Below are 25312 nucleotides of genomic sequence, written 5' to 3' on the forward strand. Positions count from 1 at the left end.
CCATATCGCGATTTCGCACAGCTTTGAAAGGCGGTCATGCCATGCTTCGCAGGCCATTGATGGGATGCCCAAAGATCATGATGGCGAGCGTCGCTCTGGGTCATTCCCCCAAACAACCCAACGACTGACAATAAACAACTCACCCAATGCCATCAAGGTGAAAGCGATTTGGCATGATAGTATAAACGATACATGTTGATGTTCTCTTGGCTGATAAGAATCCAGACCACGTGATCGGCATTGAAACCGATTCTCCGTAGACATCCCCTGTCACGGCGTAAGCGTCATTACCCAAATCAGAAGGTGTCGAAACATCCCCTGCTTAGACCGCATCCCTTGAACGATGAATAGCATCCTGATATCAGCAAGAGATGACATGTACAGAGCTGACTTCGCCTCAAGTCCAGCAAGGCGACAATCATGTGCGCGGTCGACCACACACAAGGAGGGCGCGGCTGAAGCTTATGCAGCTAACTTGAAGCAGTAAAACTGGTGACCACACAACAGGCTTCTAGAATCACTTTGCTAGCGTTGACTGGCATGACACTCCGCGGTTATACACCATCATCGGCTTTGGTCACCGCTCGAGCGTCATTGGCTCTGTCTCCAACAATGACCGCGCTGCCCCTTTCGTTTCTGAGTCGGGGTTACGCTAGGCAGCAGCATTGGTGTGATGGGGTTGGCCACCACCTCGGTCATCAAGCCTGGTCTCCCAAGACATGCTAAGCCAGACACCGCTATGGGTTAATCAATACAACAAGGGCAACTTCCGTGACTACCTATTTGAAGACGGCGATGGACTCCGGGTTCCGATTCACACTCGATGCCCTCGTCTACGCTCTCGGACGCTCGGAAAAGACTCGGTGTTGGCCCAGGACGGTTTCCTAGTCCGCTTCACCGAACTCTTGTCCCTTGCGTCAACACTCGCTTCTGTATCCGCGCGAATATTTTCTACCTCTATGGCACATTAAGACGTGGGATTAGCCAAGAAGACGGGCAACCATCGCAGGAGGCGATGGCCTTGGCGATGGCTGCGCCCCTTTCTACCTTGGCTAATTTGGTGTCGACAACGTCAAGCTCGCTTCTTTTTGGTGCATCCATGTACAAGATGAAGCCACCCATTCCTTTTGCTGCACTCAGTCCTCGTCACGAAACCTATTCCGCATCTCTCCTTGTCATAGGATGGCTGCTCAACCTCCTGTCTCTCCCACCCCCAGGCCATCTTATTGGCATACATCAAACCAGCTAGACAAAGAGCACTTCAAGACTTCGCTGGGGTTTCCATCCCTTCTTTTCCTTGCACATATTGTCTAAACTTCTCAACCAGCCCTTCATCTCTCAGTTCCCACTGCCGCGAGCTAGTGTCCCTGGATATTTTGGTCTTCTGGCCGAGCTCCCCTCCCCTCCAGTCTCCCATCCCAATCAGAAGCTCAGGATTGGCGACGGCCTTTTCACGGAGGATGTCTAGCGTACGAGCCCAGCTTCCGTCCCACAGGTTGATCATGCCTAGGAAAAGGTCACCCAATGACGGGCTCAGATTGAGGCAGAAACGTTCCAGCTCCTCTTGAGTGAAGGCCATGCCTTTGATGTAGAGGTACTTGATACACGGCCAGTTGATCGATGCAAAGGCACCGGTTAGGTGGCAGGGCTCTGTCCATCCGCTATCCCGGTCTACCAGACCGAAGCCGCTTAGGTTTACCTCGGCATTTTCGAGGCACTGGCCGGAGAGAACGGCGCTGAGGTAGGCCTCGATAAAGACTCTGCCTTCAGATGGTATACAAACCGTCCGGGCTTTCTTGTGATACTCCAACGCCGCGCCCACGAGCTGAAACTGCTTCAACTGCTGGTACGCCGCCTGTAAGTCACGCCACGCAGCAGCGTCTGGCGAGATGTCAAGGCCAGGACAGATGTCTGAAAAGTTGCTCCGAAATGGGAGGCAGGAGAGTTGAAAGTACTTGAGTAATACACCTGCTTTGTGCAGGGCGATGGGGAGCTCGGAGATGATCTTGGCCTGCGGGAGGCTGACCTCGCCGTCCATATGATCCAGCAAGACCCAGGGGTGCGGATCTATCAGAAAATTGCAAAGCCCATCTGTGTCCTCGAAGACCTCCCAGTAATTGCCAATGTAGTCGTCCCCTTCGTCGTACTTGGTACCTTGGATACTTAGGGACAGCGGCTGCTGGCCTTTGGGCAGTAAGGATGCGAGGGTGTTGACAAATGTCCCCTTCTCAATCAGTTGAAGCTGCTCCTCGTGTAGTCTGGCGTATTCTTTGTGGCTTTCGAGTAAAATCCTCTGATAATCCAGGACTTGTTCATCCGGCTCATCGCCGTCTTTACCTTGGATGACATTATCCCAAGCTCGCCTCATGGCCGTTCGGTTGTGCATCTGCTCGGCAGAGACTCTTTCGAATTTAGGTGAGCCGTATCCAAAACACATAGCTAGTCCATCTAGGCGATCTGGACTCTCAAGAATGCCAACCAAGGCGTCATCCTTGATCTTGACGAACTTGGCCAAGTCGGCGGCGAGCTCTGCGGGGCGGTACTCGAGAGTGACGCCGAGGCCGATGACTCCGCTAGCGATGTGTCGATTGCTCAACAGTTCCTCAATACGGCGTAGCGATTTTCCTTCAAGATCAACTTCCACGACCGGGAAAAGAAGTGGTGAAGCCAGATCGTGTAAGCGACGACACGTCAAGCGCAAATCGCAGATAGTTTGGTCGGGACTTTGACCCCACCAGTTCTCCCACTGGACACGATCTTCATGTACAAACTCATCAATTCGGAAGTGATCCAGAATTTGGACGAGAATGTCTGTGGGGAGATGGGCCAGGTTGGCGGGTTGTAGGTTGGGAAGAGGCGACACTTGTTGCTCCATCACGCTTGCTGTAGTCTGAGATAGTGGTAACTAGAAAGAGAAGAAGTGGGGAGCTAAGAAAAGAGCTGCAATGCGTTCTTGTACATCATCTATTAACCGTTAAACTCAAACTTGAGCCAGTCGGGGTGACTCATTGACCTTTTGAGGCGTTTATCCGGTGGACCGTGAGATGCCGTGTTCCGAGCTGAAGAAATGGTTCGATAGACTGAACAGAGGATGAAACAACAAAAATTACAGAGGGAAATGCTCATCTAGGAGGATAGAGGATATCATGGTATTGTATCAATACCTCTGAAGTGCTCTTTCGAATATCTACCTGTCCTTCTCCCAAATTGGCCAGCCTTTTGTCGCAACACCTTGTGCGCCCAAGTACCGTCTTCAGCTCTTCTTTTCTATGCGCTCTAAGTATCCATCTCTCAAATCACAGTTTTGCCCGTGGTTCCTCTTTCTCAACCACCTGCTTAAATGCCTTTTCAACGTCATGCTCGCTGATCCACGAAGGATCCATCCTCTGAGACACCCGTTGTCGAAGCTGCTCATCCGTCTCAGTCTTGGCCCTCTCAATGTTGGCCTTTTGCCCAGCCAGATTCTTGTGGACGACGCCCAAAAGCCTATTGACGTGCGGCTGACGGGTGGCCTCGTATATCCTGAAGATCTCGGCAATCTCTGCTTTGGTGGGCTTTTCTGCGTGAGTAGAAGATGCTGGCCAGACGTGGGTGAGAGCGCTGGAAAGGGCGTAGGCGTCGTCAATGGCTAGGGAGCCTCCTGCGGCAAAGGCACCTCCATGGGTATGCGCAGCATCACCGACAAGCGTTACTCGGTTGGCAAACGACCACGTATCAAGAGCAGCGCCTGCATAGTTTGGGAACAGTCTGACATATGGAGCTGCATCAATGAAGGCGCGGATAGTTGGGTTCCAGTCCTGAAGCACGATCAGTGAGGGTACAGTCATAAGATGGCACTTTGCCCACCTTGTATATGTCCTTGAACTGCTCAAGGCTTCCGAGCTCATCCCACTTTGCGTCCTTTCCTGGAGCATTGGGATCGGAGGGATCAGCGTGGAATCCTCCGACGGTGGTGAAAAGGCCCTTGCCTAGAGGTATGAACATGAGCCAAGGTACGACAGGTATGGAGTGTTATCTTACCCAAGTGCGAGTGGAAGAAGGTGTTGCCGTGGCCAATCTGATTCAGCAGTCAGTTAACTGATCAAACAGTTGGGCAAAATGATGAGTTTGAGACTCAGAGCTGGCTGAGAAACGCCAAGCACTTACCCAATGCGTTGCATCCTGAGGGAAATCGAGGTCTCCCAAACGAGAGGCTTCAAAGCTTGCGCGGAGTGCAACCCAACCACTCCAGTGCAGCTCATGGTTTGGGACAAACGACTTGCGTACGGCCTGTATCTTGATCAGTAATGGGGCAGTTATTATTGAGGCTACACGCACCGAACGAATTCCATCCGCTCCAATGACAATATCCGCCTTGGCAGTTGAGCCATCCTCAAAGTAGAGCGTGGCGCCAGTATCGGGATCAGCCTTGACGTCGACTGTCGTCTTGTTCAAGTGAATGATCTCTTGTGGGAGATTCTCGAGCAGAGCTTGGTGAAGATGGGCTCGGTGGAAACGCGCGGTAAAATGCTTCTTGGTGGTGACCGTCTTGTGCACATCGCGGTCGATGACTTCCTCAGTCTTCCAGTGTCGGTAGATCATGGGGTAGTCGGACTTTTGCCGCTGAGACACACCCTCGACGAGGGCATTCTCGACCCCGAGTTTCTCCAGAGTTCTCAGACCATTGGGGCCCAGGGCAATGCTGGCGCCAATCTCCTTAAACTCCGGGGCGCGCTCGTAGATTTGAACGCTGACTTGAGGGTGTTTGAGAAGGGCAATTGCGGTAATAAGCCCGGCGATTCCTCCTCCGGCAATGGCGATCTCGAGCTTGGGAGATGTAGACGCGGCTTGCTCGCCGGTGTTGGTTGTGGTGGCCATGATGAGTGTGCTTGTAGTCAACTCTGTTCCTCTTTGCCGGTCAGCATATCAAGATTCAAGAAGTAGGGGAGTATGGCGAATTTGAATACCTATATGATAACGGTCGGTGTATTACAAACCCGGAGCCGAAGACGCAGGTTGCACTGCGATGCTATCTCGAGCACGTCATCCGTAATCCCCGCCTATTCCCCACGCGCGCCTAGTTCTCGGGATAGATAGCCAATACAGACGAGAGGTTTCGGTGCTATAGGCAATGATGCCATCATCGCATTCGATGGTGAAGACCGAAATCGCAGGACATGCTGCTATTGTCAATCCACGAATCACGACTGGTGCTCGTATCATGAGCTGTCGCGCTTGACACTGAGTTAACAGGTATAAGCTTTTCGGTCTTTGAGACGTACTTTATGGCTTGCCGAGAGCGTTGTTCGTGTTGAGGTTGACCTAAAAACTCTCATGGCCGGCAAATGGTGGTATCTCGAGGTTGGTCCTAAAGTCTTAGCCAGTCACCGTTAGGAAACGATGATCCAAGATCGCTGTAGTTTTTGGCTCAGGTGGGCAGTCAGAGAAGAAACTAAATGGCGTTCTCATCCTCGAGCTTTGCTTCTAGGAGGATAGACGTCCTCTTACGCCAATGAACAAGTCTAAAATGCTTCTTGGTTATCCGCTTCTTCTTCAGGGGCAGGGGCTTCGGGGCAGCTTAACAAAGACAAGACAGCTGCCATAGAACTGAAGCTTGTGCCTGTGTTTCAGTGGCACAATAACAAGTCAATATAGTTTGTAACCGCAATAAATGACGTTGTGATAGCCTTGAGGGATACTAAAGAGAGAGGAAAGAATAAAGTCGTGATACCCTCAGCACTATTTCGGAGGCTTGAACTCCACCGACCTGGACTAGCCCTGAAATGAATGGTGCCCAAGCGTCTCATCAGTACCTCACCCTCAGGGCGGAAACGACGCCCTGGGGAGTAAACGGACATGGAGGTCAGTGAAAGCCTAACTCGCGAGTCCGGGCAGCGTTCGTGTCTGTAGCGAATACCTGAATAACAGCTCGTAAGGTTGAGGCATACTCACGTGATAGCGTGAGAATTGGCACGTCTCAGTCAAACCCGTGTGACGCAATTGGTTAGCGTGTCAGACTTTTAATCTGAAAGTTCGTGGTTCGAGTCCGCGCACGGGTGTTTTTTTTTTGCATCTTTTTGCTATTGTTGGTTTCTAATCTCTTCTACCCTGTGATGTTTGACGGCGATACTCCTGATGGTGATTGATGTCTTGGCGAAGGAAAAGCTGTTAGATGCCGCTTGCTTGGTCTATGTGGTAGACGTTGCTATTGTACTATAGTCACTATTAATATGCTGCGATGGAGGACAGGTGGGAATCACACCACAGGGTGTTCTTGTTGTGACCACGAACCTACTCATGGACCTTGGCAAACTCCCAAAGGGTCCCCCCATCTCTCTCCGCAACAACACCACGCCCATTACTCCGCGCCGACACCTGCCACAGCGTCCACCAGTTAAGGCACTGAATCCAGTAGTATCCACCCTCTTGCCTACTAAGCGTGAAGCTTTCCCATCCTTTATGGTGAGGAACCTTGGCGTAGAAGTCCCACCAGATGTCACGACCCAGAAAGCCTCGTCCGGCGACGTTCTTGAACCCTTTGAAGCCATCCATTTCGGTGCAGAGCCACTGTGAACATTTTGAGATGGGCTTGTCGTTGTTTAGGTGCTCAAGATGGAGATGCCCATCGTGGCAGGTTAGGATGCGGTTTTCGGACTTGTCGATGATGAGGAACGTGTCGTTGGGTCGAGGATCGGATAGACGGGTTACTCTGAGTGAGCCAAGGTGCTCGGCCATGTTGTTTTGGAATTCATTATTCGAGGACGAGCTTGGAGTTATGCTTGACGAACGGAGCCATTCCTGTATTGACGGATCCCTTGTATAAGTCGTGGGTGTCATGACGCCATCGGCCGACAACGAGCTCGTTGCAGCTGATTCAGCATCGTGTGCGTCGGTGATGATAGCCATGTTCCGGCTGGTTTAATCGGATATCTGTAAGGTTTTGTGCTTGACAGTAGGAAAGACAACCATCGTCGTTATTGAACCCCGCACCGAGCTGCCAAATGCCAGCCGGCTGTGCGCTTATCATGTGGTCTTATTTGCACAGCCAGCTGTGCACGCAACGGTCGCCGGGGCCGGGGTGCTGCGCAAGTGGCTTGCCTATGTGAGATGGATCGTATCCAACGAAAGACTAACTAAGCAAAATGTTTATAAGGGCGAGCCACTATCTACGGGTGCGGAGTTATAGCGCTCTGAGTGCCTCGGGGGACGATGGTAAAAGTCCTCGAGGTTTGGTAGAAGACTGAACTGGTCGCTTGTCAAGGCCTCCGACCGCAATCCAAGAACCCAGCCACAGACACGATCTGATTGGAAAAGAGTGTGCCTGGGGGTATTAAGGCTTTATCGTGCAGTGGAATTAGGCTTAATTATACCGGCGTATCGTTGGGAGAGCTTCGCCTTAGTAACAGGCGTAATTATAAGTAGAAGTAGAATGTATAGTCCTTTCGATCTTCTGGCTCAGTTAACCCATCAAGGGCCGATCTTCAACTTTAACAAAGAACACATTATCAACACATCATAGCATCATATCCCAATGCTAACACAGTGGCCGTATAGAGTCCTTTCAATTTTTAAGAGTTCTATGTACAGTCGCCACTTTTGTGTTGAATTCCTAGTGCCTGTATGCCCAGAAGTTACAATAGACATCGCAGTGCAGTCCACACTGAGATTGCAACTTGGGTATAGGTGGGACTTTGTTGAGGATGGCGATAAGCTTGCTGTCGGAGGACTAGTGTCTCTTCTGTGTATTGCTAGCCAAATTGAAAGATTACAATTGGTTCCGGGAATGGTCTATGCCGATCAGCGATAAAGAGCTTCGCTGTGCTTCTGCAAAACGCTAACAGTCCCAAGGGAAGCCTAATGCTCCAGTTGCAATGCCGTTTACTCTCTAGTAGTACAAGGTCTACCTATCACCTCCAGAACTGCTCCATACATCGGCCATACCATTGGTTTGTTTACTGCATATCTATGTACTGACGTTGGATATTGTCCCCTGATGATACCAGGGCCATATGGCAGCTAGCCATGAGCTGCTTGATAGAAGAAGTTCCTTAACCTCACAATTCTAGATAACCGAGGCCTCTGAAGCAAAAGTCCGTGCTCTTGTTTCGGTTGTATGGATCTCACCGAGATGATGCGCAGATGTTGCGGTGAAACGGACAACTCAACCCTGCGTGCTAGCTGGCATCGGACCATGGGTGGGGTGATCACATGACTTGAGATGGACAAATAAAACCACCAAGGGAGATGCAAACCCCTCCTCTCAAGTATCCATTCTCAACAACAATTCAACAAGATCCACCGAGTAATATTGCCCCATCAACAACTTGTGAGACACCTTGCAGCAGATATTGACACAAGAAGCTCACACGATCCACTGCAGAACTCATATCTCAGCAATTCATCCATCATGGTCTACACAATCGTCGTTCACCTCTACGCCAAGGATGACCAGGAGTGCATCGATAAGCTTTCGGCCAAGCTCATCGAGGCTAGCCGGGTCTACTCCAAGGACCAGGAAACCATTTCCTGGTTTGTGATGCAGGACATCAAGGATCCCCGTGCCTTCACAATTGTTGAGCGATATGAGCAAGAGAGCGTGCGTATCTTACTGTGGCAAGCTTCTAGTGTGATTACTGACTTCGAGCAATTCAGAGCCAGAAATATCACCTTGAGAACCCTTACTGGAAGACCTTTGATCCTTACGTCATTCCCCTGTTGGAGAAGCCCATGGACCTCAGGAGACTGGAGGAGCTTGACACCAGCAAGGATGTTGTCGTCCCGGAGTAAAAGTTTGGCTGAGTAGAGCTGTCATATATAAATAACCTCTCATAAGGGCTTCTTTTTAATCTTTTCTATTGCATACATTAAAAAACTTATACCTAACTACATCATCAAAGGTTATAATTATTATCTACATTAATAATATCCTGTCATCATTGCAAATAATAATAATGACCTCTCATGATGCAGCTAAGTATAAGTCTCTAATGAGTGCAATAGAAATTGTGTTTTTTTAATACAGTTAAAGCCCAGCCCTTAATGCAATAACTGAGCGAAGAGATAGTCATATTACAACAACTAGATGATCTAACAAGAAATTCGAATTGCACAAAAACGCCGTTCCTGAACGAACCCCCAGGGTTCCTCCTTTAAGCTGTCCTGTAATAAGTGGAGTGTCCATACTATACCCAATCGCCATCTGAAAGCACATGATGTAACCTGACTTATGAGTCCTGCTCCTAATGGCTGTATTTGAGCTCTGGATAGTCTGGCAATGGCCAGCCGCCCTTCTCTTCGCTCGAAAACCTCGAGAATAATGCAGGAATACGAAGAAGACAAACCAACCAGGCCACCCAGTGAATAATAGCAACGCCCCAGTGCGAGTCGGGAATCGTCATCCGGATAGCAGTTGCGTTCACATTCTGGATCTCATTGACGAATGGGCGCAGTGTTTTGTCGTAGTTTGTCAAGGCCAAAGATAGGTCGTCGGGGTTTCGGCTCAGTTCACCCGCCAGCACGTATGCTCCGACAAAGCTGCCAGTTGTTCCCATGCCGCTGAAGGGCGATGGACAATGTGCTGCATCTCCCAATAGTACCACCCGGCCTTTGTGCCATGTGTCGACACAGACTTGAACCACCTCTTGGCTGTAAAAGGTGTCTGTCGTCTTCATACCCTCGAGAAACCGCTCCGACTGCCAGCCGCAACCTCGAAACTTTTGTGCCCAGAACTCTTTTTGTTGCTCAACCGATGCCCTGTGTATACTGGCTGTTTCAGGAGTGTCGTCTTTGAGAACGAAGTAGACCTGGGTTTCCGTGGGGTTATGACTTCTGCGCATAATCATTCGGCCACCAGCAGCAAGATATGTCCTGCGGATGTTGTTGTCTGCCTCCTCACGCGGGATGAAGTAGTAAGCCATGTGAAGGCCCAGGTGACGGTAAGGATCTGAGACTTCCGGGTGAATTGCTTTCCGGATTCTTGACCCTTGGCCATCAGCTCCAACCAAGAGATCGAAAGTGTCGGATGTGCCATCGGAGAAGTGGGCAAGAACTTGCTTCTCATCCTGCTCGAAACTCTCAACAGTCTTGTTGAACATGTAGTTGACGTTGTCCTTCGTTTCATCGTACAATAACCGAACAAGATCCCCTCGCATAATCTCGTACTCGGATGTCAGAGACTGAGCGCCCTTCCCGACTTGTTGGCCATGATTGTCCCGATGACTTTGCCATTCGAGTCAACGAATGACACACCAGCTTCATCCACTAGCTTTGACCGGACGGCATCAAGGAGACCCATGCGTTTGACGACCTCGATGCCTTGTTCGCGAAGGTCGATTTGTGCGCCTGTTGCTCTGAGTGCGGGAAATCTCTCCACGACGGTGACATGATGGCCGTCACGAGCGAGCCAAAAGGCTAGAGCTGGTCCGGCGCAGCCACCGCCACATATGAGGACTCTGAGGGGAGCCATGCCGTGTGGTGTGTTTCAGGGATGGGGGGTATATGTGTATGTATTGCTGTCTAGAATCAAGGTAAAATTGAAGATCAACGTAGAAAGAGAACCCGAATTGCGATTAGAACTATGCGTCTGGTCGAGTGAAGTGGGCAAAGACGCCAATAATAGTGAAGCCGGTGAGGTGACATTGTCGGATAATCGGCTTCGTCACGGTGTAAGACGGCGCCCAGCTAGACGTAAAGGGGAAATTCCCACCAAGCCACGCGGCAGAGAGAGCCAATGACATTATGGACAGCTCATGAATTACAGCTTCATTGCTACTTGCGTTTACAACATTCCTCCGAAGCTTACAGGGAATGTCATGGGTTCAGAGAGGTGACTCAACAACCCTTGTTGTCAGCCCTTCCGCTGCGCGTTTTGTGGCTGAGATAACTTCGGATTATACGCGGCGCATTAGGATATGGCGGATATATCACCCATCCATCGCCTGTTCATGAGTGATTAGCTCATCTTGAACTCTTGGAAACGTACCAGATCGCTCAGTGGCTTTAGGTCCACCTTCCGGGTCAATAGCTCAAGGCTATTCTTTAACCAATTAGTACCCAAATCATTTGGAGTAGAATACATTAAACCAAAGACTCTGAAAGAAAATAAGAGCAAAAGACAAAAAAGAAAAACATACAACAGCGGGGATTCGCTGATCGTCACCGACTCAACTACTAATCCGCCCCTCACTGGCTTGACTATGGGAGAGCGGACGGGATCCCGTATTTTCCAGTGGGTATGGTCGTATGTGCTTGGGAGACTGTCTGGATGGCTTCATGGATGCTCCCGTGTTTATGCCTGAGTGTCCCTGATCCCTGGCACAAGGGTCGTAATGAGCATGTGCATAAGGGGTAGGCATGGACCACTGATTTCGACACACCTAGCCGTGGCTCTTCTCAGCTTCTGAGTTTGCCATTTGCTACCTTTTATTAGCCAAGCGGTTGAAAATGCCCTTCGCTTTGTCTAGAACTCTAGATATCGCAACATTGACCCCCACCCTCGATTGGTCCAACAACCCCATCTTCGCTGCGAACGCTTGTTAATGATAATGGGGATGGGGAAGGTTTGTCAAATAATGGGTCTTTATCGAATTCTGGTCTGAAAGTATTGGTCCGCTCAAGTCGAAAAGGTCTTCCCGTGTATCTAATTTTTTTGTACGCAGCCGACAAGCCTGTCCAGTTAGATGGTCCCTTTGAGCCGGAGCGGATCTGCTTGAGGATATGCCTCTAACTCCAACATAATGGAAACGCACTAATGAAGCTTGAAGTCCATGAATCAGGTAACTTCACCTCCATCTGGAACCCGGGGGACTGGTAGAAAGATATAGGAGTTTCATCTCAAATCCCGACTCCAACCGTTGTCCCCCACTCTTGGCTAGATCCCCCATCTTTGTCGGCCAAGCAAGCCGATGTAGGAGACAAATGACCGAAGTAAGATAAGAGGAACCAACTGAGCGGGGTTAACTCGGTTTCGATACGCCGATTGAAAGCAAAACCTTCGGGCTGGCATGTACTTGTGCCGATTCAATCTTTAACATCTTCACAGATTCTCCGCTAGCACCCAAGTCTGCGACAAATAACTGTTGCCTTCTAGAATTCATTAACTTGTTTATTACCATGTCGACACGCGATTGGAAAACGATTGTCGCTGAGAAGCGACTGCAGCAATCCGAGGCCATTTCGGCAGCGGAAACGCAAGCGCCTTTGAAGGGATCCAATCCTGAGCACGCCGTGAATGGGCAGAATGGATTTCACTCGATCACGGATATCAGCGATGCAGCGACCCTGACTGGCAAGATTGCCCGTGGTGAGGTTACGAGTGAGGCTGTCACAAGCGCCTACATTGCACGGTATGCTTCCCAGGTGTGAGGATAAGGCATTGGCGCTGACTGATGTTAGGGCAATTGAAGCACACAAGATGGTAGGATGGCTTGCGATAGAAAGGATGTCTGGCTAACAAGATAGTAGACAAATTGGCAAGCAATGTTGTAGTAACCACCTGGAAGAGTACTAACATTATCCAGCCTCACCGAAGTTTTGTTCCAAGAAGCCTTGGAACAGGCAAAGAAGCTCGATGAATTTTATGCCAAAGAAGGCAAGACAGTGGGACCTTTACACGGCGTCCCGGTTACTCTTAAAGACCAATTTAACGTCAAAGGTCATGACACGACACTGGGCTATACCAGCCGAGCCCTTAAACCTGCTTCTGAAGATGCCATACTAGTCAGCATGTTGAAGCAACTCGGTGCCATCATACTCGCCAAGACCAATCTTCCACAAAGTATCATGGTAAGTTGAAGGGAATGCTGGCTTCAGCAACACTGCTGACCCCCTGTAGTGGTGTGAGACTGAGAACCCGCTCTGGGGCTTGACGACTAACCCCATGATGCCTGGATACACGCCTGGAGGCTCTACAGGCGGCGAGTCCGCTCTGCTTTACATGCATGGAAGCATGATAGGGCTCGGAACCGATATCGGCGGTAGCATTCGTATTCCTGCTCATATGATGGGGCTTTATGGGTTCAAGCCAAGTGTAAGTGAGTTCTCGTTGATGAAGCTTGACTAAAAAGGTATAGAGTTCTCGCCTCCCTTACACCGGAGTACCGGTTTCTACTGAAGGCCAGGAGCATGTACCCTCGTCCATCGGCCCTCTTGCTCGCTCACTCTCATCTATCCATCATATGATGAAAGAAACAATCAATCAGGAGCCTTGGACTAAAGATAGCCGATGCACGCCAATTCCATGGCGACAGGATGTCTACGAAAACGCATCGCAGCGAAAGTTAACCATTGGCGTCTTGTACGATGATGGTGTCGTAAAGCCTCATCCGCCTATTTCACGAGTCCTTGAAGAAACTGTAGCTGCCTTGACTGCAGAGGGTCACGAGGTGATAGAATGGAACGACAAGCTTCACGCAGAGTGTATCGAAGTTATGGATCTCTTTTACACTGTCGATGGAGGAGAGGACATCCGCCGAGAGGTGGAAGCAGGTGGAGAGCCCTTCATCCCCCATGTCAACAAGCTGATCAACCGCGGCAAACCTATCTCGGTCTTTGAATACTGGCAGCTCAACAAGCGGAAGCGAGCCCTGCAGCAGGCATACCTCGAAAAGTGGAATAGCATCCTCTCTCCTCGAACCGGAAAACCTATCGACGTGCTCCTCATGCCCCCAATGCCACACCCGGCAGTTCCTCACCGAGCGACGAGGTGGGTGGGATACACTAAAGTGTGGAACTTTGTCGACTACACTGCTTTGGTGATTCCCGCTGGCAAGGTCAAAGCGGAAGACTGCAAGGCGACTTGGGATCACGCGCCGAGGAACGAGATGGATGAATGGAATGCCAAGATATGGGAGGAGAATAAGAAAGATATGGCTGAGAAGGAACTCCCTATCGGTGTTCAACTGGTTGGACGCAACTTGGATGAGGAGAAGGTTCTGGCTATTGGGAAAGTATTGGACGATATGTTGCAGTCGAGGATGCATCCGGCCAAGTGAGAAGCTGTATTCCAATTAGAATATGATACGGTCGTTGAAGTACCGTCCGCGCTTTGAAAACTCGTTGATAACACTGCAGAAGCCTGTATGATATATGATGGGTCTAGCAGTTACCCAGTTACCAACGCCTTCAAGTTGCACAAGAAACAGCGCTCATTCGTATGGTTAGATTGAGGCAAGAGCATTGCATAGCGAGACGTTGCTCATTATTATTCATTAGGCCTTGTGATTATGATAGTCGAACCTCTAAATTGACATGTAAATATCCGTGCTCCAAGTCTGCTCATTATCCACACAAGAAGAAATCTTCAACATATAGCCTTCCCGTCTTAACATCATCGTCGACATCTCCCGCATAGTGCATAATGCTATGCACGTATGCATCGCCCAAATATCGCCATGTCCGAGACGAAATGGGATCTAAAACCTGGTTGCCGCCTGTATCGTCGTTGCAGGTTGTGCACTCGGAAAGTACAAAAGGGACTGGTGATCCAAAGACGACGCAAACCCTATCTCCTGGAGCCACCACACTTGGTCCAACGCCAAGTTGACCGTTCTGCGTGATAAAGAGCCGCCGTTGTTCACAAGTTGCCCGCTGGACTGATTCATAGTTAATGGTGCCAGACTCTGAATCAACCAGACCGGCCGTTATAGCAAGCCAGAACTCTTGACTGATTTCTTCTCGGTCATCTGGTGACCAAGTTTTAGTAAACTCCCACCACGACCTTCTACACTCCTCCCAGTCTGCATGAGTTCCACCTTGAGGCTCATACGTAGATGGTGCCACCGCAGCGATGGTGTCATGAGAAAACCCTTGCAGCCGCAGCAAGCGTCCATTCTTGGGATGAACGCAGTTAGGAGCGCGGCGGCCTCCATCAGCAGAGAATTTTCCTTCCCAGAAATTATGAGAGTGTGGACTGAAAGTAGAGCCGCAGAAGAACTGAGGGTAGTCTCCGAAGGGTTCAGACCATCTTGGATACCATGTAGAGTGTTGTCCTCTCTGTTGTCGCTGGGTCAGGTTAAGGATCAACAGACTCCCGTAATGATTGATCCAAGCCCGAACAAATTCCATATACACTTGATCAACATTCTTTGAATAGTCGACGTTGATAATTTGCTCCTCCTGAGGTAGTAGCCCCAGCAAAGCATAGAGCTTATCTCGATTGTCGTCCACCCAGCTGTTGCGAAATTCCCACGCCAGGCTCAAAAGCCCGTATTCGTAAGTGATTTCTGACTGGTACTTGGTACGTGCAAGAGCCATGGCCCTCGCGCGGGAAGTTTCAGTCGAGTGATTGGAATCGATGTACGACAGCTCGATCGTTTGGGCAAAGTTGGCCCAAGGGATGCGATGTCGGCCGCACTGAACGATAACTTTTGGTGGCAAGGCGAGTTCTTGAACCGACCATAGACGGCTCCACCAAGGGCGCAAGAGTAGCTCTGAAAAGATGTGTGCCGTAGATCCCGAGTCGTCTTCGAGAGCGACGCTGGGTGACTCGTCGAACAGGGGGATAAGGCGTTTTAGTTTCCTCGGCGCGGCGCCGAGCCAAATAACGACTTGGAAGGCCTCTCTGAGGATAGACTCCCTATCTTGTTCATTGCCTTTTCTTGTCCTATTAGGTCCATCAGTGGACAAGTCTTCGATCCATAGGTTGCGTGTGTCGTTGGTTCGAAGGTGTCGCAAGGCCATGTAGAGATGATCTGTGACCATGACATGATGGCCGTCAACCTTAATAGCGCGACACAACTCCTTGTCACCGGAGTCATACGAAAGGACTTCGTACTGGATCTCTCGTCTCGGTACTGAGACTACCCCGCAGTGTATACCCGAGTCTGGCCAATGTTGGCGAGGGAATAGCTTCAATAATCTTGTCTCGCCCGGGAATAGAGGCGCGAAGACCGCCGCGTTTTGCTTTCGAAGTATCTCATTTCTAATTTGTTTCTGAGGGCCAAATCGGATCCAGGTTATGTTGGCGAAGTGAATGAGGTCTCCCCAGGCCGAATAGAAGAGGTAAGTTAAAGTCGCCTCTACAAGATCCTTGGATCTCATGACAATCCAACAAACGACATAAATGGGACCGATGATGGGGCTTGCGAGCACCATGCACGCGATTTCGCTTTTGGACCAAGCCATGCTGGGATGCGAAGAGACGTTGGTCTCGCGTTGAATTTAATAGAACTTCCTTTCACTCGCTTGGACGTGGACGTGGCAATAGGGCGTGCTGTGCTCCGAGGTCCAACACCTGCAGGTAATACTTATACCCACTGATAACAGGGACTAAGAGGAACCTGGGTATCCTACAAATAGCTACATCTCTATAGATTGGACTTGAAGTCAGCCGAATATTCTGTTGCCTTGTTAGCCCAAAGCTTGGTGATTGCAGGGGTGGATACGAGATAATTGACCCCAGTGAAGAAACATGTTGCGCTTACGCTGACGTCAACTGACGACTAAAATAGTAATCGCATGCAGCCACAGACCAAAGTTCAATATGACTCTTTACCAGTCCAAGCCAGCGCTTGATGGGCGTGAGGGACTAGAGTTGCCTCACTGTCTGTCATAACGACGAGGCCTCTTTTCCAGACCACCGTGATAGTTCGTAACAGGGAGAAGAATGCAAATAACATTGGATTCTTTATACAATAATTCGAGTCTATTTGCTTTTATGAATCAACTTTTAAACTTTTACTTTCAACACGAAGCCCGTCTTTGAAATCCTCGCCGCCAGGGCCATAAAAGCGCCGAGAAGAATGGAAGAGGCAGCAAACATCTCAGCCTCTAGATACCTCCCATTCGACTTGTTGATGATTGCACCACAGATAGCGGGACCAGTGAGATTCGCAAAACTAACAATCCCTAGAATCATTCCCACTCGCGTTCCTGTTCTGCTCGGATCCGGCGTCATGGTTGTGGCCACAGCTGGGAAGAGGGCTTGTAGAGCGGCGGCGACGAAGCCGTATATGACTGCAAATACGTACAGTCCGTCGATGGATTTTACTGCGGCCCAGCAGTACACCAGTAAACTTGAGCAGAAGCTTAACGGAATGAGTGCGTTGAGCATTCCAGTCCACTTGTCGGCAATAAGACTGGGCGCAATACGCCCAAAGATGCCAACGCCGTTAAGAATCATCAGCAGATAGATAGGCTCCGAGATGCCAACCTGATCGCGGGCATATGTTCCAAGGTAGAAGAATGCAAAGTAAAGTCCCCAAAAGTTGAAAAACATGCTCATGGAGAAGAAGATAAAGGGCAACTCAGTAAAAGCCGACTTGTCAATCCATGGTCCACTTCTGCGAGGTGGCAGGCGAGGTTCGAACCAGATAAGACAGGGTATATATGTTGCGAGCATTACAAAACCCATGGTTCGTAGAGTCCAGGGAAACCCGACATTGTCGTAAAATATGAGCCAGTTGATCAGGACGGGGTAGACAAGGCCGCCGACTGCAGCGCCAGCGGCAGCGAGACCGACAGCAAAGGCTCGGTACTTTTTGAAATATTGAGATAGAATAGCCAGAGCCGGACAAAATGTGCAACCGTTTCCCAGGCCAAGACATACAGACTGCGCCAGGAAGATCTGCCAGTACGTGGTACAAAGCGAGGTCATGAACAGGGCCAGCACCTGCAGAAACACGCCAAAGGCAAAGATGGGACGAAAGTAGCCAGCATCGGTTAAACGGCCCGTAATGACTCCGACTGAGAATAGCAGGAAGATCTGTAGACCGCCAATCCACGAGATGGATGACGCAGATTCATTAAGTGTCTGGGAGTAGTATTGCTGAAAGATGCCGTAGCCGTTTGCGACACCCCATGTGTTGAAGAAGACGATATGTAAAAGCCCTGCGTGTAGCCATGCTTTAAAGCCTCCGTCGGGAGGAGGATTGGGATCGGGAGTTGGGGTTGTTTCTCGGGGTGACTGCTCGAGGTCTGTGGAGAGGTCATCGCCAGATGATGGTTCCTTTTCTTGACGTCTCATGGTGAATGATATTGTATCAATTAACCAACAAATAGGCAAAGATCGGATTGGCTTCCCCTCTTCTTATAAGTCACCCACGCCCTTCGTCATTCTTGGCCTCGGGGCGTCTATCCCGTTTCTGCCGATGACGCCTCTATTCCCGTGATACCCGTTATTCCCGACATACCCGTCCTTGGTCAGCAACCCAGCCCCCCAAGCAAACGTCACTTCAACTTTTCTCCAACTACCGAACGAAAAAGACAATGCCTCCACTGCAGGGTCGGAAACGCTCAAAGCTCGCGTGCGAAACGTGTAGGGATCTCAAACGCAAGTGCGATGGTGCTCAGCCGTGTGCCGCCTGTGTACGTTTCGAGTATGAGTGCGTATACAAAGGGCCTAGGAAGAGGAGGACAGAGCAGAGTCACGATCCAGTACAGTCTTCGCCGGCTCAAGAGGTTCAGCCTTTGCGTAGTCCGCACACAACCTCGTCACCTAATCATCTCCGGTCGCTAGAGGCAAACTCGGGGGCCGCGTTCTTGCGGAGGTTGGCTCTGAGGTTGGATCCCAAGAATGCACCTCGGATGCACACGTTCGCTTGGAATGCCTTTCTCGGGGCCCGGAAGACGGGGGTTCCTCCCGTTTGTCGGCCAATCACCGACATGCTATCCCAGGCGGACATGCAGAGCTTGGCGGCCGTCTACTATGAAAAGGTGGACACAATCTATGGCTTCATCGACCGTCAGGATATACAGCAACATATTGAGAGCAGATGGACCGTCGGCGAAGGTCAGTCCTATGATGCCGTGCTTTGCGGCATGGCTGCTCTCGGCTGTCTACACTCCCAAGTAGAGCCCATGCCCGTGGAGCTCGACCTGGTAGAGTCAGCACGCTTCCTACTCGAGCAGACAATGTCCGACATCCCCTCCGCGATCGACGTCACAGCGTGGATCCTCCGCGTCGTGTACCTCCGCGCAGTGGGAACCCCCCACACAGCTTGGATGGCTAGCTGCACCCTCATGCACCTCGCCGAAGCAGCTGGTCTACACTGGGACCCCTCAGACGAATCCGTCCTCCCATCACCAGCGCCCGAAGTCGACGCAGAACTTCGAAGGAGGTTACTCGCCGTCGCGCAGCACCTCAACATCTGGATCTCATACGACATGGGACGATCAAGAGTGGCGCTCTGCAACGCGACCATGGAGATGCCGTCTGTGAGGCCAGGCGACTTTACGGTTGAGCTGATGGAGCTGCTCCCTCTGTCGGCAGACCTTGATCCTCAAAAGGCGCCGGCGGCGTCTGATCTGGAATCATCTCTAACAGCTGTATTGAGCCGGGTTCACTCAGTCCCTCCGTCGATCCTCGCCCAATGCAACCTCACGCTATGTCTCTGTCGCCGATTACAATCCATGAACACCTCCTTCACAGGCACCATGCTCGATCAGATCCTCTCCATCACCGCCAAAGGCATAGAAGCCGCTCAAACCATTCTCGACGCCCGCTCGCCATGGCACCACATGGCTAACGTTCCATTCCAGGTCGTCTGCGTCCTCTTAGCCATCGACACCGTCTCCTCAATATCCCAGCTCAAAGACGCAATGCAGTGTCTCAGCAATGTGGCGACAGTCTACAACACGGATGCGACGAGGGAAGCGCTCAACACGGCGTCGCTCCTCATACTTATGCATCAGAAGCGCAAGGAAAAGTGCGCCTCGGACCTCAACGATATACTCAAGCTCTTCCCTGTCGCTCCGCTTCAAGAGGCGCAGGCCGAGTTGCCGCCGCAGCAGATGGACGACATGAGGTGGCTGAATAGTTTAGCAGGGGACTTGTCAAGTCTGGATTACTCTGATTTTGACCGGTTTCTTTTCCCGGCCATGTTCTGATCACGTTGATTGTTTTGATCGATAACAGAACGGTTACTTGTTTAAGACCGTCCAAGGCTGAGATACTTGAAGGCCAATGGTCTCTATTCTGTGTTGTTCAAGATACCTATCAACTCCTTTGAAGCCTGCCCAAAGTGTGCCATATCCATCCCGTGAATAGCCCTCGATGCCAAAACCCAACACAGCCTCGCCTTGAACAAGGAAAAACAATCACCCAAGTTACTCACTGGACCTTGCCGTGATGTGCGTTAAAAAGTCCTGACCCAACGAGAGCATCCACGATACATAGATCTCCGTCACAAGCGGGGAGCCATAGTCCATTGGATCAAGTTTGTCCTCAGCGACCAGCAACTCTCGTCTAGCCAGATAAAAGAGCACATTGATGTTGTGTTGCCGGACTGTTTCGTGCTCGGCCTTGTCGTAGGCCGCCGCCGCAGCTTTGCGCACCGTTGCCAGGGTATGCCCATCACCAAATTCGACAGTTGATTGCGGTTGGTATGTGCCCTGATCGTTCATCCACGCCCAGTAGATCCTGTGTCGCTGGGGGTCAAAGGACTGGATCCCGAGTAGAGCCTCTTTGCCGCGCACATCCTTGTCCGGATGACGGGAAGAAAAGACACCAATGACAGCGGCCTTCTCTACTGGGTTGTGGTAGGCAAGAGTAGGAGGGTGGCCCAGGGTTTTTCCGTCCCAGCCTCGGTGAACCAGGTCCATGAAGCTGGATAAGATCGATTTGGATTGACGCGCTGGCAGTTTCTCCTAGTTTGGATGCAACTCGAGGTATTGGCGTGCAAAACTGTCGATTCGCGCATGTGCTTGGGAGGCGATAGCGGCGAGAGCGGCAAGACCATCGCGATCGTAGACAGACATCTGAATTGTTGTTAGTAGACGTCAAAAATGTGACGAGGGTATTGTACTGTGATAGTGATGCGAGAAAGATGATGGTGTGGAGAGTTGATGTTGCCGAGAGTCGATGCTGGATGATGTGTATCTGGTTAATCGCTGAAGATTGATGTCCCAGGAAGAAAAGAGGAGCAAAGGATATGATTGAAAGTTGACGGTTCGCACCTGCCATCGTTCCCTTGACAGATATCGCGCACCGGGTGACTGCTTCCAAGTTGGTTTGACCTGCGCCCATAACACGGCAGTTGCCAAGGCGCGTCCACATGATTGCGTTCTAATTGTCTTGGTGATAAGAGGTAGAGAGATTACGCTATGTCCCATTAATAGTCTTAAGAGTCCAAATCACCAGCATCATAGAGAGAATGATACACTTCCATGTCGTCTGGGAACATCTCCTCCAAGGCTTGCCAGATCCTCCTCCGATTCTTGAGTCCAGCAGGAACGACAAGCCCGACCTGACGATAATCCCAGGCAGTGTGGGTATCCTTTCCTTCCTCCATAAACGCAACTTGCACGGGGGCCAGCTTTCTATAGAAGCAAATACAGAACTGTGCCCTCTCAAGAGTTGGGAGTCGTGCTGGATAGCCGTCGCGATCTACAACGTTCTGGTCAGTTGCCTTCTTGTGATGAGGTAGAGAGGAGATGGTCAGAGACGTCCATGAGAAGCTAGGTAATCAAAGAACTATTCATTGACCTATTGCAAGGATTGTATTCAAAGTTGAATAGTCTAGTTCGTATTATACTAGGTTCTTCTTAAATGAAACAGTGTCTTGGATTTCAAAATGTTAGATAAGCCACAGTAAAAAAGAACAGCGGGTATGACCACGAATAAGGAGTCTGGTACTTGGCCTGTCTACGTTTGCATCCCCGTTCTCCGTCATGTAGATCTTGTAGCTTCTTTACACCCAAACAAAGAGGGTTCCAGCTAAGAATATGCAGCCCGGCATGGCCACGCAATAACCCACGAGGGGCCATGCGAGAGAGGTGAAGGCGGCCGACTCACGTGTCGCTTGGCTTTCGTCAGGTACCTAGTTAGTTAGGTAGGCATTTAAACCCCTCACGCAGAAAAGTAAAAGGCCCTTCCCGCTCGGTCCGACTCCGCATTATTAGCTACTGAGCCGACCACAACAAGAATCTATATATGTAACAGGATGGCTAGTTCCGATGGCGAGTCAGTTGGACAAGTATACGGCGGCGTCCTCCAGCTTGAGAGCGACCCGTCCGACGATAACGATGGCGACGATGCTACCACACTCCTCACCTCGCACCCACAAGATGCTGTCACCGAAAACCAACTCTGCGACAAATGCTTGGGCTTGATGTCCACAGTCGAAAGGCTTCTGAACAGCGAACACAGCTCAGGTGATCATTGCCTCCACCGGGATGCCGAATCGCACGCACGCTCGATCAGTTCTGGATGCCCGCTATGCATCCAAACACTACACATCCTCCAGTGCCGAGGACGGAAGCTGCCTGGGAAAACATCGAGCGACACATCACCATGGGCCATCCACGTCAGGTGCTCGAGCGGCAGCATTACTAGCAATGACTCTACCAGGAGGCTTTTCTACAAGCTGGAGTTTGCTCTTGGCAACCTATCGGGCGATGCCCAAGGAACACTCGACAAGGCTCGAATAACGCTGTCTCGGGTCCACAGTCGCGAAATCCCGGAGAAATGCTTCCAAGCTGGACCTCCCATTAGTAGCAGAAACTCGACGCACACCTCCAGTGCCCAGGTTGCCGACCTGCTAGCCTGGTGGCACGGAGAATGCCTCAGCAGCCACAACTGCAGTCATGCTGTCAAAGAGCCGCCCTTTTATCCTCCGAGATTGATTCAAATAACAGATGGCGAAAGATGCCGCCTAATCGAAACGGCCAAGACAGAGCCGACTGGACCATACACCGCCCTCAGCTACCGATGGGGCCCAGATCCCCATCACCTTATCCTAACCGCACAAAACTTGCCGTGGCTCTCGGAAGGCATCAGATGCGCCGAACTGCCGCGGACATTTCAAGACGCCATCTCAATAACCAGGAAGCTCGGCATGGGCTACCTATGGGTGGACTCGCTCTGCATCCTGCAGGATGGAGAGGGCGCGACGGACGACTGGCTCAGGCACGTCCAGGTCATGGGCTCCATATACGAGGGCTGCTCTCTCAACATTGCCGCAGCAGATGCGGCAGATGCCCACGGCGGCTGTTACTTCTCTCGAGATGCCCTAACTCTTGCCTGTCCTCTTGTTGACATGCGAGTCGGGGATAGGAAAAGGACCTTGGAACTTGCGAGCCCCGAGATACAAGGCCGACTAGCCCTGTTTCCGTTGAACAGCCGTGCCTGGGTCTTCCAAGAGCGGCTGCTCGCACCGCGCACCGTCCATTTCGCCCGCCATCAGATCTTCTGGGAGTGCGGCAAGGTTCCAGCTGCCAGCGAGAGGTTTCCGAGGGGGATGCCCAGGTACTATCACGAGTGGAACTGGGGAACTGAGAGGCAGCTCCCCACATCCTCGATTTACGACCCTCCCCCTGCGGCACCACGATATCTCCATGACGTTTGGACGTTGAAATACGGCTGGGAAATGGCAGTGGAGGACTTCAACGCCACCGCCATGACGCGACCGGAGGACAAGCTCCCTGCCATCGCGGGTGTTGCGGCGCGGATCTCCAGACTGACCAACGACGGCTACGTGGCTGGATTCTTCAAGTCTCAGTTGCCTCATGGACTCTTGTGGAGCGGCCGAAGGTGGGGGGAGAGTTCCGCCGCTTCAGACATCAGTATCGTGCACCGTCGTGGAGTTGGGCATCCACCGATGGCCCTGTGGATTTCCTAGAGCCGTGCTCAAGCTTCATGGGGTGTCACAAGGACGTTGAGTGTGCTCAAGTGCTCGAAACCCGTGTCGATCTCGTCAACGAGTCGGACCCTTTCGGACAGATCCGATTCGCTTCCATCAAGCTCAGCGGTCCCAGCTTCGTGAGAGAGATCGTACGTGCGAAGGGAGTCAAGGAGCCTAGACTACAGAGTATGGCGCCTCTCCAAGACCTTCGCGAGGATTGGGACTTTCCAAAGAAATCCCTGCGTCATCTCATCAGCAGCAAAGTCCATCTCTTCGTCGTCAGAACTACACCAGAAGAAGACGCGGCGAATGGCTACTACGTTCAGGGGTTGATTCTTTGCCCTATGCAGAGTGTCGGAGACCGCATTCCTTCCCAGCTATTCGAGAGAATTGGCACATTCCGAGTAACCATCCGAGACGATGAGACTGTTCGTACGGAGCTGGCAAATGCAACTAGGGAGATTATTATTGTATGAAAGTTAATGATATATCCAGAAGAGAACTAGCTTTATATATTTACTTAATATATAGCGTTTTAATTTATATCACGCGGCTGATGCTCCCACTTCCCTCCCATACACACCTGGTCCATGACCGTTTGGCATAGCAACAGAGAAGACCACTTTGAGAAAATTCGCGGAAAGGAAAACTTACCGGTTTGGCTCGTTGCCCGCTGTGAACTTGTTGACACCTCCAAGAGTAGCTATCAGCCTCAATGACAAACATCACAGTTATCGTCCTCTGCCGGCATTCAAACTCAATGCGGAAAAACCCTCAACCCAGGGCTCGTTGCCCATGGTCACTTTTATATCCTCTGCAAACAAGATTGCCGGTTCAACTAGCTGCGCTCCTGGATCAAGACGATCGACGCATTCCGGTGCTCTGGTCCTGTTGTCATGTGGACCTTTCCATTGGCTGTACGTAACGGCTCATATACAGAAGCCCTTGGCATTGTCACTGTCATCGACCGACAGATCTGCGGGTTTCTTGGGCTGGATGTGGGATCCAACTTATGCCACGAGCAACGGCTACGAGTACAGCTACAGTAAGCTGATGACGTCTGCATTGATGCTCTTAATTCCAGGGCCCTACCCAAATATTCGGCTCTATCGTGAAATCTTACAGGTACCACCTCGTCTTCTCAACACTACAGAGCAGCTTCTGACGGGTTTCAGTCTGGACAACAGTTGCCAACAACCGACGTGCCCACTGGAGTCTCTGAATGGGGATGGGCCAAGGGCCCATTCCCTGATCTTTCCAACTTCGCCTCTGCTGTAAGGCTGTTTTTCTCTTTTAGAATGAATAACTGCTGAGGTTTTCTGGATAGCCGCCGTTTTGGATTGAATGTCTGTCGAATTTGGTCTACCTTAAGTGCCATGAATCTGGAGGACACCTTCCCGCCATCAGCCACCCAGATCTATGGACCCAGGATGTACACGAGTTTTTTCTGGGCTTCGAGCTGGTCTAGATGACAGTCAGAGCCATCATGTAGGAAAGATAGAAAGGCCAATTGCTAGCCACCTTTTCCGGGCAAGGAAGTTGGAAGAGTAGTGCGCAGCCTTGCCGACGGCGCCTTCATGATGATCCACATCTCTTAGGGTATAACGTTTGAACCATGAACTTCCCCTTTTTAGACAAAGGCAAGGAAGCGAGGATGGATAGATGGGAGTAGACAGCAGTGTCGAAAACAAGAAATAGGCAAGTTGTCACTATCAAGTAATCGATGAATGTCTTTTCGCTCAGACCTCAAGGAACATTTACATTCATAACTAATC

The 25312-nt window shown here is 50.8% G+C and overlaps 11 protein-coding genes across 11 annotated transcripts; 4 read left to right on the forward strand and 7 right to left on the reverse strand.

Moving 5' to 3' along the window:
* Window positions 1–1261: 1261 nt before the first annotated feature.
* On the reverse strand, window positions 1262–2875 carry MRS44_001795 (uncharacterized protein; the record flags this gene model as incomplete). Its single annotated transcript, XM_046279870.2, has 1 exon — window positions 1262–2875. The coding sequence occupies one exon, from the start codon at window positions 2873–2875 to the stop codon at window positions 1262–1264; it is 1614 nt and encodes a 537-aa protein (XP_046137926.1).
* A 421-nt stretch (window positions 2876–3296) lies between these two features.
* Window positions 3297–4857, reverse strand: MRS44_001796 (uncharacterized protein; the record flags this gene model as incomplete). The annotated part of the gene is made up of 5 exons (XM_046272513.2): window positions 3297–3797; window positions 3847–3968; window positions 4021–4057; window positions 4147–4269; window positions 4318–4857. 5 exons carry the CDS (start codon window positions 4855–4857, stop codon window positions 3297–3299), a joined length of 1323 nt encoding a protein of 440 aa, XP_046137925.1.
* A 1413-nt stretch (window positions 4858–6270) lies between these two features.
* MRS44_001797 (uncharacterized protein) lies at window positions 6271–6885 on the reverse strand (the record flags this gene model as incomplete). Its single annotated transcript, XM_046274806.2, has 1 exon — window positions 6271–6885. The coding sequence occupies one exon, from the start codon at window positions 6883–6885 to the stop codon at window positions 6271–6273; it is 615 nt and encodes a 204-aa protein (XP_046137924.1).
* Window positions 6886–8386: 1501 nt separating this feature from the next.
* MRS44_001798 (uncharacterized protein) lies at window positions 8387–8766 on the forward strand (the record flags this gene model as incomplete). The annotated part of the gene is made up of 2 exons (XM_046274805.2): window positions 8387–8575; window positions 8632–8766. The coding sequence occupies 2 exons, from the start codon at window positions 8387–8389 to the stop codon at window positions 8764–8766; spliced, it is 324 nt and encodes a 107-aa protein (XP_046137923.1).
* Window positions 8767–9218: 452 nt separating this feature from the next.
* MRS44_001799 (uncharacterized protein) lies at window positions 9219–10444 on the reverse strand (the record flags this gene model as incomplete). Its single annotated transcript, XM_065623826.1, has 2 exons — window positions 9219–10197; window positions 10251–10444. The coding sequence occupies 2 exons, from the start codon at window positions 10442–10444 to the stop codon at window positions 9219–9221; spliced, it is 1173 nt and encodes a 390-aa protein (XP_065480242.1).
* Window positions 10445–12090: 1646 nt separating this feature from the next.
* Window positions 12091–13970, forward strand: MRS44_001800 (uncharacterized protein; the record flags this gene model as incomplete). Its single annotated transcript, XM_065623827.1, has 4 exons — window positions 12091–12323; window positions 12498–12762; window positions 12812–13006; window positions 13050–13970. 4 exons carry the CDS (start codon window positions 12091–12093, stop codon window positions 13968–13970), a joined length of 1614 nt encoding a protein of 537 aa, XP_065480243.1.
* Window positions 13971–14256: 286 nt separating this feature from the next.
* On the reverse strand, window positions 14257–16101 carry MRS44_001801 (uncharacterized protein; the record flags this gene model as incomplete). The annotated part of the gene is made up of 1 exon (XM_046278174.1): window positions 14257–16101. The coding sequence occupies one exon, from the start codon at window positions 16099–16101 to the stop codon at window positions 14257–14259; it is 1845 nt and encodes a 614-aa protein (XP_046137920.1).
* A 544-nt stretch (window positions 16102–16645) lies between these two features.
* Window positions 16646–17941, reverse strand: MRS44_001802 (uncharacterized protein; the record flags this gene model as incomplete). The annotated part of the gene is made up of 1 exon (XM_046282549.2): window positions 16646–17941. The coding sequence occupies one exon, from the start codon at window positions 17939–17941 to the stop codon at window positions 16646–16648; it is 1296 nt and encodes a 431-aa protein (XP_046137919.1).
* A 638-nt stretch (window positions 17942–18579) lies between these two features.
* On the forward strand, window positions 18580–19803 carry MRS44_001803 (uncharacterized protein; the record flags this gene model as incomplete). The annotated part of the gene is made up of 1 exon (XM_046274803.2): window positions 18580–19803. One exon carries the CDS (start codon window positions 18580–18582, stop codon window positions 19801–19803), a length of 1224 nt encoding a protein of 407 aa, XP_046137918.2.
* A 219-nt stretch (window positions 19804–20022) lies between these two features.
* On the reverse strand, window positions 20023–20971 carry MRS44_001804 (uncharacterized protein; the record flags this gene model as incomplete). Its single annotated transcript, XM_046280612.2, has 4 exons — window positions 20023–20521; window positions 20579–20673; window positions 20721–20779; window positions 20872–20971. The coding sequence occupies 4 exons, from the start codon at window positions 20969–20971 to the stop codon at window positions 20023–20025; spliced, it is 753 nt and encodes a 250-aa protein (XP_046137917.2).
* An 886-nt stretch (window positions 20972–21857) lies between these two features.
* Window positions 21858–25005, forward strand: MRS44_001805 (uncharacterized protein; the record flags this gene model as incomplete). The annotated part of the gene is made up of 6 exons (XM_065623828.1): window positions 21858–23446; window positions 23548–24007; window positions 24321–24454; window positions 24512–24582; window positions 24663–24811; window positions 24865–25005. The coding sequence occupies 6 exons, from the start codon at window positions 21858–21860 to the stop codon at window positions 25003–25005; spliced, it is 2544 nt and encodes an 847-aa protein (XP_065480244.1).
* Between the last annotated feature and the right edge of the window lie 307 nt (window positions 25006–25312).

The sequence above is a fragment of the Fusarium solani genome (assembly GCF_023522795.1).
Source record: "Fusarium solani strain SB1 chromosome Unknown bctg00000000, whole genome shotgun sequence".
NCBI lineage: Eukaryota > Fungi > Ascomycota > Sordariomycetes > Hypocreales > Nectriaceae > Fusarium > Fusarium solani.